The 14,000-nt window shown below is 42.9% G+C and overlaps 1 protein-coding gene across 4 annotated transcripts in view; it reads left to right on the top strand.

The window, feature by feature from the left end:
- The first annotated feature begins 8 nt into the window (after positions 1–8).
- Positions 9–14,000, top strand: part of PBX1 (PBX homeobox 1) — a 243,261-nt gene continuing 229,269 nt past the window's right edge. For 2 of the 4 annotated variants that reach the window (XM_048860127.2, XM_048860126.2), the window contains exons 1-2: positions 9–863; positions 3,826–3,899. In XM_048860127.2, the coding sequence (XP_048716084.1) occupies positions 673–863; positions 3,826–3,899 (265 nt within the window). In that variant the 5' untranslated portion in view covers positions 9–672. The remainder of the gene's footprint in view (positions 864–3,825; positions 3,900–14,000) is intronic. The other 2 variants (XM_048860130.2, XM_048860129.2) reach the window with 1 other exon arrangement.

Here is a 14,000-nt window from a genome sequence, read left to right as displayed (position 1 = left end):
TTTTTCTGTGTCAGTTTCAGGAGTCCTGAGCCTGAGCTAAACAAAAGCAGGAGGCAGAGGGGGCTGCTGGAGTTTGCAGAGACAGAGAGAAAAGGGAGGGTATTTTGCTTGCTTTGCTGCTGCTGGGGTGGGGGAAGAGCTCTGGCTTTTGCAAGAAGAAGGGGAGAGGAAAAAAGAAAGAAAGCAAACCAGCCCACCCCCTTTGAGATCGCTCTGGCAGTGGCTGGAGGGGGGTGGGGGAAAGTTTGCCTTGCAACCCTCCTTCGCCCCTGCCTTCCCCAGATCAATGCCTATTTGCAAAAGGATTAAGAGGCAGATTTAAAGGCTGATAGCTCATTTCTGCGATTGCAAAAGGAGCCCGGGACTAAGAAAGCAGCCAGAATCCAGCTCTGATCCTCCTCCCCAAGTGGCAAGGAGCTTTATTTTTCTTGCTTTTTGGAGTCACCCTCCTCCCCATCCCCCCGAGTCCCCTTCCCCCCTTCCTTCAAGAAGCAACGGGATCCCCCTCCCCCCTTTCTCGTTTTGCCTTTTTTTTTTTAATTTCCTCCTCCCGAGAAGAAGGATTTGGAGCCAGCGTGAAGGATAAAAAGCCTGGTTTCTCCCTAGGAGGCGCGCCGAAGGAGCAGGAGGGAGAAGGAAGGAGAAAAGGGACTGCTGCTGCTAGCTTGGGCGATGGACGATCAACCCAGGTTGATGCATTCCCATGCTGGGGTGGGGATGGCAGGACATCCCGGCCTGTCCCAACACATGCAGGATGGAGCAGGAGGGACAGAGGGCGAGGGAGGCAGGAAACAAGACATTGGAGACATTTTACAACAGATCATGACCATCACAGATCAGAGTTTGGATGAGGCACAAGCCAGGTGAGATGGGAAAGGGGGGGGCGGGCGAAATCTTCTCTTCCTTCTTGCATGGTGCTGGGTTTCTTCATTGTGCTTTCTCTGCTTTGAAGATCAGCTAGGTTGGGAAGGGAAGGAACCAGAGACGCAGGAGAAATATTGATCGCAAGTGTATCTATCTATCTATCTGGTGATATGATATAGTTACATTATATCAGTCTGTCTTTATCTATCTATTTGAAACTGCTCTCTGATCTCAAGCCGGCCTTCCTCACTTCCATGGCGCCTGGAGTCGAACAGGACAGGAGGGCTAAGTTTTGAACATCATCTTGCTGGGTGGTATTGCAGGAGGAGAAAGTCCCAGGCTAGACTTTATTGCTAAATTATTTGATTTTCATTCCTTTCATCCCGTCCTTCTTGCCCGTGTCTTGGGACGGTTAGGATTTCTAAAAAAATTGATTCCTTGCTCTTTTGTGTGTGTGTAAAAACAAATCACTTTCTTTGTCGCCGGTTATCTGCCCTTTTAGAAAAGCTTTTCCATGGGATTTTAAAAAACAGGCCTTTTCATGGGGAGGGGTGGATATTTGCTTTTATTCATTGAAAAAGTCTTACTCAAATTCTTGTTTGGAGTGATGGGATTTAAAAAAACAACAAAAACTTGGGTCAGTTTCTTGTGGGTTTACTGTCTAATCCAGCTATATGTACAAAAACTACACTCTTTCTCTTTTCCCCCCTCCACCCCCCACATTAGGCACCTATGACACTACTGTGTGTTATTGGAAACATGTGTGGATTATGTACATTTTTGGAGTCGGATCTGCGGATGGCAGCTGATTCTTCTTCAGCATTTGCACTGTAGTATTTCATTTTACAGTAGACAATTTTAAAAACACAGTAGCCTGCTTTGAATTCCATAGAAAATGCACCAAGTGGTATATCATCTTTGGACACATTTTAAAATAATGCACTTTCTTCTAAGGCTACATTTTATGGTTGGGACAGACGTGCACAGATTTTTTTTTTTATGGTGGGATATTAAAAAGGAAAAAAAACAGTAAAAATCTGCTAACTGGAACATATTCAACTTCATCGCATGCAAGCTCAATAGACAGCGTTGAGAAGCTCTAGCAAAACTTAGAAAAATGAAGGCTCAGTTATTTATTTTTTTTAATATAAAGTTGTCAAAAATTGTCTGATGTACATTAGAATTTTATTATCTGAAGAAAAGCTTCTAGGTGTGGTATAGTTCTCACTGGCACATATGTTCCACAATGGAACAGATTGCTAGAGTACATTGTTCATGGAAAAACACACATCCCAATAAACTAGCTTGGATCTACTTCCAAAGGCATGAGGGTATGCTATTATATTTGGTCTCTCTGTCTTTTTAGCCTTAAAACCCCAATATAATAGGATACTTTGTTATTGGGCTGATTGTTGTAGAAGCAGAGCTTGCTAGCTTTTAGGATGAAGAAATTTCCCACTTCATGCCCAGACAGAGCTGGGGAAGGGGGAAAATCTTTATCCTGAAAGTTACAGAAATTGTGTGTGTGTGTTTTTTTGCATGTGTAATATACATTCAATTGAATTAAAAACAAACAGAACTTTGAGACCTGGATGATGCTCCATGTTTTGCCTTGCTGGGCTACCCACAGCTACTTCCTTACAGGACTTCCTTTTCATCTGCGAAACCGACTATATTTTTCAGCGATGCGTGGTTTTCAATCCTGCGTATGCATCCCATGTTAGTTTTTTATGAAGTTCCTTCAAAGATGTAAATTGCTAAGTGTGTGTGTGTAGCACATATGCGTTGTTTATATACAAATGGCTGTGATCATTTGAGTTCCTTGCTAAGGTGACAGTGTGGCTTTTCTGGGTTATGCCTTTGAGAGACTTCATATACCAATCTTTTACCATAAGGTGGGGTCAGGTGGGGGGCTTAGGGTGGTGAGCAAAATAATAATGAATGTTTGCCAGATGTTCCCACCACCTTTATATATAATTTCAGTTGGTAAACAGCATTCCCATAATTGATGCCTGATTGGAACAGCCCTTTATACAACCAAGCCCTTTGCAAAGTGATTATATGGCTAAAAAAAATGACATTTGTTTCTTTGCTTAAGTGGGCACCTGATGGGTTTTAAAGGCAACCAGCCAATTAAACAAGCAACTCTCCTGCCTCCCTCAAAAACAATAACTAATCCCTGCCGCCCGAAAAGAAAATTTAAAAAAATCCAGCAGGCAGAGGGTTGTGTGTGTGTGGTTTTTTTTTTTAAATGTGTGTAGTGTCCTAATTGTCAATAATTGAATCTTAACATCAGCAAGCAGGCAGTGTGTACACAAGATGCATAATGTAAACATGAAAAAATGAATTTTTGTGCCCAGATGTGTGTGTTTGCCCCTGGCAGTGCATTTCCATTCTCTTTCACTTGGGTCCTGAAATGCTAGAAATTGACAGTTCCAGTCGGTGCACCTTTCAAATTTTGAGGAGCATCTGCAGGATGAATTGGATCACATGGGTGTATTAAATAGAAAGGAGGGTAGTGTGGGGACGGGGTCAGAGGGAGGGAGACAGATCTCAGTGCTGTGTATTTCAATAAGATTGTCTTCCACATGTTCCTGGCTTTGGCTGTTAATTGCCTGGCTAGGGCTGCTAGATTGTGAATGCCACTTACTTGAAAATGGCTTTTGCTACTAATTCCTAAATTGGCCTAATTTATGTTATCTGCGTTAGTGGGTAGCCCCTCAAGGATGAAAGATCACCAGTTAAAGTCCTAAAAGTTATTGAACGGTGACTTCCTGTGCAGTTTTGGCCAAAATGTATATTGTTTATAGGTATATTTGTATTTCCCCCCTCCTTTTGCACATGCTATTGTTTATAGGAATATTTGTATTTTCCCCCCTCCTTTTGCACATGCTAGCCAATTTCAATTTTGAAAGTTGTCTTGAGCTGCCATGGCACCCTAACCTTGCTTCTTTCTTGCAGGAAACATGCTTTAAACTGCCACAGAATGAAGCCGGCCCTTTTTAACGTCTTGTGTGAAATCAAAGAAAAAACAGGTAGGAATGGGGATTCTGATGTTCTTATGGGTTTTGTGCCGATTTTGTTTTTCCGCTTTAAGGGTATTTCCCTCTCCTCAAAAGTTCTTATTTTTTTAATATTATTTTAAAGGGAAAAATGGAATATTTTACACTTCGGGCATTAACATTGCATAGTAGGGTATCTGTTGAAGAGGAGAAAATATTAATTAATCTTCACCCATGGAACCTTTTTTTTTTTTTGCCATATGCTGCTTTTAATATATTGTCTTTCTTGTTACAGCTTTAAAATATTGCTCTGCTATGAAAACTGTTTGGAAATAGATTTAAAAAACAAACGGCCCCCTAAGAAGGTGTTTTCAGTTTGTCCCTTAAATAAGGGTAAAAAGAATAAAAATACACTTCTACAGTTTTTTTTTAATTTTAAATAAAGTTAAAATCCCCGTGTATCTGCCAGTCACTGGCACCAGATGACACAGAGAGAGTTGTCAAATACCTTTAGTGGAAGCCTATCTATTAGATTGTTGATTACTTTAGGGTACTGTGGTTTTATGGCAGGGGGTGTTCTCCTGTAAGGGCGGTAATGACATCACAACACTCATTCTGCTAGTTCCCACTTTTCCAGACCTCCTACCATGCACTAACACACTTATAACACATCCCAGGAGGGCATTTAAATTTTAAAAGCAACAATTAAAAAATAGCAGTCATCAATCAAGGGTGATCTTAAACAACAGATGCTCAGGGAAGGACATTTAGCAACATCCGCCGCCATGTATTTATTTTATTTTTTGCAATTTTTAATTTTATTTTCCTCCCTCCGAATGGGTAAAATCTTTTCTTATGCCTCCCAGAAAAATGAACTGCATATAGGCCGCCTGATCCAACAGCTTCTTTTTTAGCACGCTGAGAACTACTTGCCTTTCTTTTCCCCCTCCCCTTTTACCAGCAGGACGGTAACAGTCAATAATTCATATCTAAACTATATAAGCAAGGGCATGACATGAATGAAAGTGACAATAAATATGATTGCATGCCCAATTGATATACATTGATAGTTACACATGGTGGGGGAGAGCAGCTTTTGGAAACCCGAATCTGTGTCTGTTTAAAAAAATATATATATATAATATATAAGCCTCATCACGTTAGCAGCTGATTGAAAATGTGGTTACTTGACTCTTGTAATATATATAATATGACTAAGGAGGCCCTTTGTTAAATGTTGTTTGAGCAGCTTGTAACCTAGACAAAGCACCTAGCAGTGGCATTCAACTCTCTGAAGTCCTTAGGGCTGCACAGCCAGTGCCTGACCTTATTGAAACGCCGTTCATTATATATTTCCTATAATAGAATGGAGCCTGTATATGGTTCCTATAATGTAATGGACACTGTATATATAAATATCAGAGATGCCTTGGAAATCCTGCAAGTGCCTTTTCTTCCTCTCCTTTTATTTTCTATTAGCCAAGAAAAAGACCTGTCTCTCTCTCCCTCTTTCTTTCTCTTATTTGTTTTGTTGAGAATGTTGTCTATAAAATGTTGGTGGTTGGCCCAGTCTCTAATCAATATCTGCCCTGGTTTGAAATCAAAGCAGTCGTGAAGTTGTAGGGGGTGATTCTTTTTGAATTAGAGCAACTGGAAATACAGCGGGAAAAACAACAACCCACATCCCCATCCGCTCTAATTTTTGGAGAAGCTGTTGGGCTATAGGGAATCTGAGTGAGGTGGGAGCATTTGAGTGTCCATAATGAGTGGGTGTGTGAATTCCGATCCCCTAATTAAAATCTACAGAGACATTAGGTCAAAGTGTGACAGTGCAAACAAAGAGCAGGTGTGGATGGGTACTGTCTCCCTTTAATCATTCTGGCTGGATTGCTAGACGGGAGGCTGCTGTGTTAAACAGAATAACCCCCCCCCCCCCAAAGAGGTAAATTAGGATGGCATTTGGAATGAATTTTTATCAACCCTGCTATATGCGTATGGAGAATAATTTGCTTTATAAATGGAAAGAAGAAAAGAAAAATCCATCACACTTGAAACTAAGAAAGGTGCAGGTGATATCTTTATTCTTCTTTTCTTGGACCAAATTCTATAGCTGAGTAGCCATGGTCTTCCGAAGATGAGCCTCATCCAAAAGGAACATACAGGCCTAGTGCAATCCAAGGTGCAGGCGTGCAAAGGTGAAAGTTGGGGCTAAGTTAGATTTCCTCCCCACGTCTGAATTTCTGATGTGGAGTCAGCGGGGTGGAATCCATTGTCGGATAAAATCCTGGCTACTCAAGTGGCTTGTGGTTCTGGTGGGGCGAGTGTGTGTGTGTGTGTGTGAGTGTGTGTTCCACTCATCCCATCTCAAGCGTTACAATGTGTGGAAACGGGGATTCGCTTTCAAACAGCTTGATTTAAGTGACTCCAGAGCCTGATGGAGACTTTACCACCATCTCCCGCAACATTACGGCTAATATTTCATAGCTTTAACGTTGTCTGAGCAAACCCAAAGTGTCCATGAAGTTTAGAAAAAGAGGTTGTCTTTACTGGCTGGAGTCCCCTTTTGCAAGCTGACTCTTCAATTATTTTAAAGCATTTATAGGCATGCTTTATTATATATATATAAACTTGTTTGCTGGAATCCGTTAGTTTCTTTTGTCTATTTCAGAGTGATGTCTTTTAAAAAGTAGTAAGTGGAGAGACTTGATTTGAGGTGAATGCAGGAAAAATTGTTGCTTAAATGTACACATGATTAGTCTCTGCTAATTTGCAGTATTTTCCCTTCTTTTTTGGTTGCTTCGTTGGGGGCAAATTGATAGGACTAGCTTCAAATGGCTAATTGGCTTTTTGGAATAAAATAATAATAAAAGTAGAAGCCATCATTGTCTCAAATGCAATTGATTTCCCAGTCAATAGAAATTTAAATAAAAACATTGCACTGGCAATTATGAAAAGTTTGCAAGGGGTGGGGGTTCCTGTGTGTGTGTGTTTTTTTTTTTTTTTTTTTTTTAAAAGATGATTCTCTGCCTGAGCAGAATTGCTAAGTAGAGGAATCAGGCAAGGCAAACGCAGACGTGTGGTCCTTGGATAGCAAACTGGAAAATATCTGCTGTCAAAATGCAGCAGCGTCTATTTCAGCTGTGAGCCTTTTCCAACTCCCATCTCGTTTGATGGGAAATGGAGAAGAGAGAAAAGGTGAATGCAGGATCTATGATCATTTAATCCGATTGCTCCTCCTTAAACATTAGATGGGATATTCGCTTTTTCGCTTCTTTTGTGGACATGGGAATGTGAAACACGTTTTATTTAAAAAGACCCTGACTTTTTTTTTTTAAATTTCTAAATTATTTTTTCCCTTCTATGTGTCAAAGTAATTCAGGTATAAAAAGAAAATTAATACACCCCCAACAGATTAAATATTCCATTAATAAATTTCTAGACAGCAATGATTAGCTGTGTAATTGTTGTTAGTGGTTTTGGTTTGTTTGTTTGTTTTTTGGGTTTTTTTGTTTTGTTTTTGTGTTTAAATTTTGAACATAGTAGCTACATAAGGCACTTCTTAGCCACCCTTCTCCTATGCATTATCTTCCTGAAAGTTAACTCAAATCAGCTCTTTGGAGGAGGTAGAATATTTTATTTATTTTTTTTTGTTTTTTGCTTCCTTAGCACCCCTTTGTTCTCTCTAGCTCTCTGCCTTTCTCTGTGTTCAATTAACACCCCCATCATAGAACTGTAGTCTCTCTTTTTTTTAATGTCTGCTACTGTATTTCACTTCTGACACCGCCCTTATTATTCTTGCCTGCCATTTCTTTTTAATATAGCAATTACGGTATGGGGTTTCTTTTCTTTTCTCTCCCTCCCCCCTTTCATTTCTTTCTTTAAAGCTGGAAGAAAAAAAGGAGGGCCAAACATGAGTTGTATGCAAGTGAATGTTTCCTGGGGTACAGCTTATCAGTGAGAGAATGGCCAAACCAAGGCCCTATCTGCCCTCTGTAGGATAGGGTAGCATGGGGCAGTTTTTTTCGGCTCTGCTTTTTGACCTTTATGCATCACTTTAAAACTCTGCCCTCAATTTCCTGTTCTTCCCTTAAGCTGGGAGTCAGCAGAGGAGCCTAAGGAGCATTAAACACCCACATTAGAATGTCAGTGGCAGTTGTGTACTTAGGGCCTGATCCTGCTTCCACTCCTGTTGTCTTCCCACAGCGGAATCAGGATCCTAACTCCTTTGGGCTCCTCTGCAAATCCCAGCCTTGGTTCCAGTGCTCCCCGCTCCCCTCCAAAGCAAAGCGGGGTTTAGAATTGTGCTGCTTGCTTTTTTTTTTTTTTTTAAGCGGCTGCTGTTCAAATGTCTTTAGCTGCCCTTTTGAGCTGTGCACTGTTCTCCTGGCGACCTTGCATTGGATCCACAGTTGGCATGCGCCTCGAGCTTGGTTTAAGAATATATAACCAGTGGCGGGGGGTGGTTGGGAGGGGAAGAGTGGGGGAGGTTTAGACTTTTTCTGCCCCAACAAACGCAGCTTGGTGTAGGCCCCTGAAGGTTGCCAGATGCTGGCCGCGAAAGCCTTTGCAGGACTCTTGATTCAATTAGTTCCAGAAACGTAGTATCTTTAGAGGGAAAGGAAGAAAAATAGGAATGAAGGAAATAACTGCACAGAGGGAAAGGGGTTTTCGGGGCGGGGTGGAGGGGTTGACTTAATTGGAGACCATGTGCACCCTTGGAAGGGAAAAGTTTGCGGCGTGACAGGACGTGGGGTATGAATGAGGATGGGGCATAAACCAGCAGCCCAGACTGGGACTGAAGACAAACAGAGAGTATCTATAGATGGGACCTGCCTAGTGGGGATGACAAATGCAGCTCTCCACTCAGGTGCAGGTCCCTCCTGTGCTGCTGAAATGTCCAAAAGCTTTAGTTTTAATTATACTTTCTCTACTGCCAAGAGGAGGGGACGGGAGGGTGGGGGTCTGTACAAAGGTCCTTCCCCCCCCTTAGAACAGAGCAGACAAAATTATCGGAATCAGAACTGGCGAGGCAGTGTGAAAGGAGGTGGAAACTGGAGGCCTGCGATTGACTCCAGCCTGGCAATGAGGAGGACATCTGGGGCAATATGGGGCGACAGGGATTTTTTTGTGTCCGTGATGCCAATTAAATTTGCCAGTAGATGCGGAGATGGAGGTGATCCCCCCCCGCGTTATCCAGAGGGAGTTGAATCGTGCAGTCTGGTGGCCTTGTTTAACTAGGGGGCCTGACATGAGGCGAGTCCCCTGGCCGGCTCTGTCTTGCTCGGGGATAGGCTTTGATTGGTCTTAAATCTCTCCTGTGCGTGTCAGGTGGCGTCGGGGTACTTCGGGTTGGGTGGCTGGATCGGAAGATGCGTTGGGATGAGGTGGAATTCCTGCCGGCTTAGTCCGTTGCAGCCCCCAGAACTTGTGGTGTTGCCTCGGCAGCATTCATTCCAGAGACTGCCTGCCATCACCCCTGGACTAGATGCTCTGGAGAGGGTGCACCATGCCCACTGTGGGCGAGATTTACATTTCTTGCCTGCTCGCCTTTGCAGAGGAAGGGTGGTCCTGTGGTCAAAGCACTGCAGTGGGTTGAGTGTCCCACTCTGCCCATTGTGACCTCTGGGCCTTCATCTGTAAAATATTCCTGTGTCTATTTAGATTGTAAGCTTCCCAGGCATGGCCTGACTTATCATGTACACGTACAGTGCCTAGCACAATGGAGCTTTTAGGAGCTACAATAATATAGCAGTCTGTTCAATAAGCTACAGTAAAATATAAGAACATTATGTACAGCACACTATTTTACTATAGGTTATTCGTTAGAGTAGTTCCTAAAAGCCCCAGCCAAGAGCCAAGTGTGTGGGCATGCTCACTCTCTAGCTGTTGAAAGTGCCACGGCCACAGCGCTATGCCTTCAGTCACTTCCCTGCCGCAATCAATAGATGGGCTACTTGGTGGATCACTGGGTTTCCGTGTAAATTCCTTCCTTTTGGCTTTGAGCAGAAGCTTCCCTGACTGAAAATGAAAATAATGATTGGAAAAGTAGCCCGATCAGGCTGTGTTCTGCACAGCCTCTCTCGCAGGCGTTTCGGCCCCAACTGCTTCGCAAAGTTAAATAACAAGAGACAGCGGGCAGTATAGGTATAAATGACAGAAAGCAGTAGTGTGAAGATGCTGAATAAATTAAAGCGTTCAGTTCTCTGGCCGATAACAGAGTGGGAGAGGAATTAAGAAGCGTACAGGCACAGGGAGATCGGAGACATTTTCTCCTGAAATGGAGAGTTGATGAGAGACATAGGAGGCTATTTATTGAAGAATAACTTTTTGTAAATGAAACCCAAATTAACCAAAGAATTAGTCACTTGCCCTCGTGCCAGTAAACCGCTCCCTTCTCCCTCCTTTTTAGCTAGAACAGTATTATTGTGCCCAGTGCACTGGCAGTGGGAAGCTAGTCCTTCAGCAATGCATTATGGGATACAGTTGTTCGGAGAAACCCCAGTCTCCATTTTATGAATCAACGAATCCCGCGGCACATGCCGCTTGGCAGTGACAGGCTGAGAGAGTTTATTTTCAGTTAAAGGATTGCTCCCTAAACGAAGGCCATGTCTACGCCTTGCCGCTGTCGAGTTTTTCCAGGGCTTTAGCAGGGGAGGTGGATTAACACCACCGATGGAAGAACTCCTCCCGTTGCTGTAGCGAGTGTCTACACTGAAGTGCAGAGCGGTGCAACTGCAACGGAGCCGCTGTAGGGTTTCAAGTGTCAACAAGTCAGCGCCCAGCGATGGTGGCGAGGGACTTGTCGACGCTTGAAACCCTATGGCAGCTCCGCTGCAGCTGTGTTGCTGTAGTGCTTGAGTGTAGACCCTCGCTACAGCTATGGGAGGGGTTAATCCTCCTCCCTGCAAGGCGGTAGCTAGGTCAGAGGAAGAATTCTTCCGCTAACCTAGTGCTGTCTACACCGGGGGCTAGGTCGGCTTAACTTCATTGTGCAGTGGTGTGGAGTTTTCCCACCCCTGAGCAACGTAACTGGGTCAACTTAACTTTTGAGTGTAGACCTGTCTTAGGCCGATGGAAGCGTTCTTCCATTGACCTTGCTGCGTCTACACCAGGGGTTACATTGGCAGAGCTCTGCCACTGGGGGATGTGGGTTTTTCATGCTCCTGAGCTCCAGAGCTACATCATCCTAAATTTTAAGAGTAGACTAGGCCTAAATCAGAGTGCAGAATGGGGGAAAAGCCTACTACTGGCCTTGGTTACAGAATCCAGCAAACTGGATCCTCTGCTCTGTTCTTTGGTCAGAGTTGTCTGTCACAGGGATCTCTCGCGGGCAACATCCCAGTTGTGTGTGTGCGTGTGTAACTCTTCAGATACATTTGCCAGAGAGATTGGCCATGTGCTCTGAGGCAGGGACTAACAGATCCTGGATTTTAGTCTCTTCAGTGGGAGGTTCCCGTATTCCTGCCCCTCTTTAATTTGGGTCACTTCTTCCCATCTTTCCCCATATTCATCTTTTCCCTGCTGTCCCATCTTTCCCATCTGCAGTCATGAGCCTGTCTTGCCACCCCTTAATAGCGTTCTTCTGGTCTGGTGAATAGAGCTGGGGGGACGGGGAAAACCACCAGCAGTAATTTAATTGTTTAAAAACCTGATACAGACTTTTTTTTTTTTTTTTACATTTTGGTTTTCCTGACAGCAAACATTAGACTCGAAAAGGATCAGGCAGCTTTATGGGGGAGCTGCACAGAGATCGCTGTTGCTGGACACTACTTTACTGAGCTGTGTATATCCATGTCTCCACCAGATGAAACCATCTATCTGTGCCTGCAACATAGAAGTGCAGTACATTGCTTTGGCATTTCCCAAAAATATACAAGAGCAATGCACAATCTAGCTGGATATAATAGGCTTCAATGTATATTTTGAGGGGGTATCTAAAACATGCATGCGACTTTAATGATCTTTTATTTGTAGAAAAGAGCTTACCCAAAATAACCTTTTGCTCATGCTAAACAAAAGGGGCAATTTCCCCACCTTGTTTTTAAAAAGGTGAAAAATCAGCTAGTGTAAAAAAAAAATAAAAAATCCCTACCCATGTTACTAATAACTACGATAATTAAAATAATTACTTTCAGCATTTCATGTCAACTACATTGGAAAAATTAGCTAAAACTGAATAGATTTTAAAAATGTAATTTGCATTTCCTCACTGCTGAGGATGCCTTGATTTTAGTTTCTTTTTTCCACTCACCATGGGCAGTGAAACTAAGCTGGTCAGTTTCAGGTTCTGTTTTTAGTTAGTTTCACATCTAGGTTCTTCTACCAAAATATTTGCCCTAAACTATCTGACTGTGCACCTTAGACACTAGAAGAAGAAAATCTAGTTTCTCTCCTGTTAGATAACATTTTACTAATCAGCATCACTGCAGAATAAGAAATGAATAATGAAAGGTGACCTTCAAAACTACAGTACCTGGTTCCGAAGTCTCTTCACTGTTCTTTGCGGCCTGATTCCCAGTAGCTGGGCTGAGTCCCAGATCCTACAAACACACAGGCACGTGCTTAATTTTATTTGCTGAGAGTAGTCCCTGTCTCATCAAATGTTTTGCGAGGTTGGAACCTAGAGGGAGACTGTCTGCCTATAATAATCTGAAACATTTATTTTTGTTCTTTCAGAATAAACTTTGAAAAATGCAAGCTCTTTGTGTGTATGTATGCGCACGCATATACACACACACACACACACAAACACACACACTCAGTTTATGTGGGCTCCTGGTCTGATTCTGCAGTGATTTGACAGTACAATGAAGTGTTAAATGTGATATAACAGTTAGAGCATGCCAGCCGTGGCATAGATAGACATCTACCAGTTTCACTGCAGTCAGGAACTATACAAGGGGCAGACTTAAGGTTATGCATACAGTGTGAAGTTCCTGACTTTTGAAAACATTTAAGATGGCAGGATTATAGATCTTTTAATGTGGCCTCTTTTTTTTTTTTTTTGCATTAAGTTGCGCTTTGGGATATCATGATATGAATGTCACTGGACAAAATTAGATTTTTCAGGTCAGAAGAGGGTTTATTTTGATCATTGAATCTGATCTCCAGTATAAAACAGGGCATAGAATTTCACCCAGTAATTATTGCATCAGACCATAACTTCTGGTTGGGCTAGAGCATCTCTGTTAGAGACGCATCGAGTCCTGGTAAAGACTTCAAGTTATGGAGAATCTACCACCTCCCTTGGTAAGTTGTCATAAATCGTTAATTACCCCCATTTAGAAATCGGGCCTTTATTTCTAGTCTAAATTTGTTTAGCTTCATCTTCCAACCTTGAGATCCATGTTATGCTCTTGTCTGCTAAATTAAAGAGCCCTCTACAGTCGGAATCTTTTAAAATTCAAATCTTTGGAGTTAGGGGCCAAACTCCCCCTGAGTTCAGAGGGAGTGGGAGCTGCAGTATACAGGGAAGTGAGTTTGCGGCGAATGCATGGGCTATCCCTGGCTGTTGAACCCAGTCAGGAGAGGTTGCCAAAGTGCTGATGCTGTTTGGGGAAATTAAAAATCTGAGGAGCAGTGACTTGACTTACACACTTGTTAACTGAAGTAATGCAGTTTCTTAAGCTTTATATATGGAGAGCACCTTGTGGAATATTTATTCCTTTGGATATGAGTCAGCCTCTTACCTGCTTCAGCCTCAAATTGCTGGTGATTTTGGACGCGTAAGTTGCTTGGGTGCCTATCTTGAAACCTTTTGAAGGGGACCCAATTTGCAGAGGCTAGGTGGCCTGCCCCTTCTGAAAACTGGGGTGTCAAACTGGGCACCCAAAGTTGTAGGCGCTCTTGGAACACTTGGGCCATTTTAACACATCAAGAGTAAAGATTCAAAAGAGGCATAAAGATAAGTGCATCTCCCTGAGACAGGGTGTCCTGTGCATACAGTGCCCTGCACGGTGGGGTCGGCACATACTCTGCTTGTGCATGGGGCAGATACGGGGGCTGCTGTCTGTTGCATGTGATGCTGCTAAGGTGGTGGGGGAATTCTGCTCCTGCGGTTGGCCTGAAAGGTCTCAGAGCTCAGTAGCAAATATTTCATTTCCTCACTCTGCGAATACCTGAGCAAACATCCTT

The sequence above is a fragment of the Caretta caretta genome, chromosome 8 (assembly GCF_965140235.1).
Source record: "Caretta caretta isolate rCarCar2 chromosome 8, rCarCar1.hap1, whole genome shotgun sequence".
NCBI lineage: Eukaryota > Metazoa > Chordata > Testudines > Cheloniidae > Caretta > Caretta caretta.
Note: the sequence above shows the minus strand (reverse complement) of the source record. Positions and strands in the feature narration are given on the sequence as shown.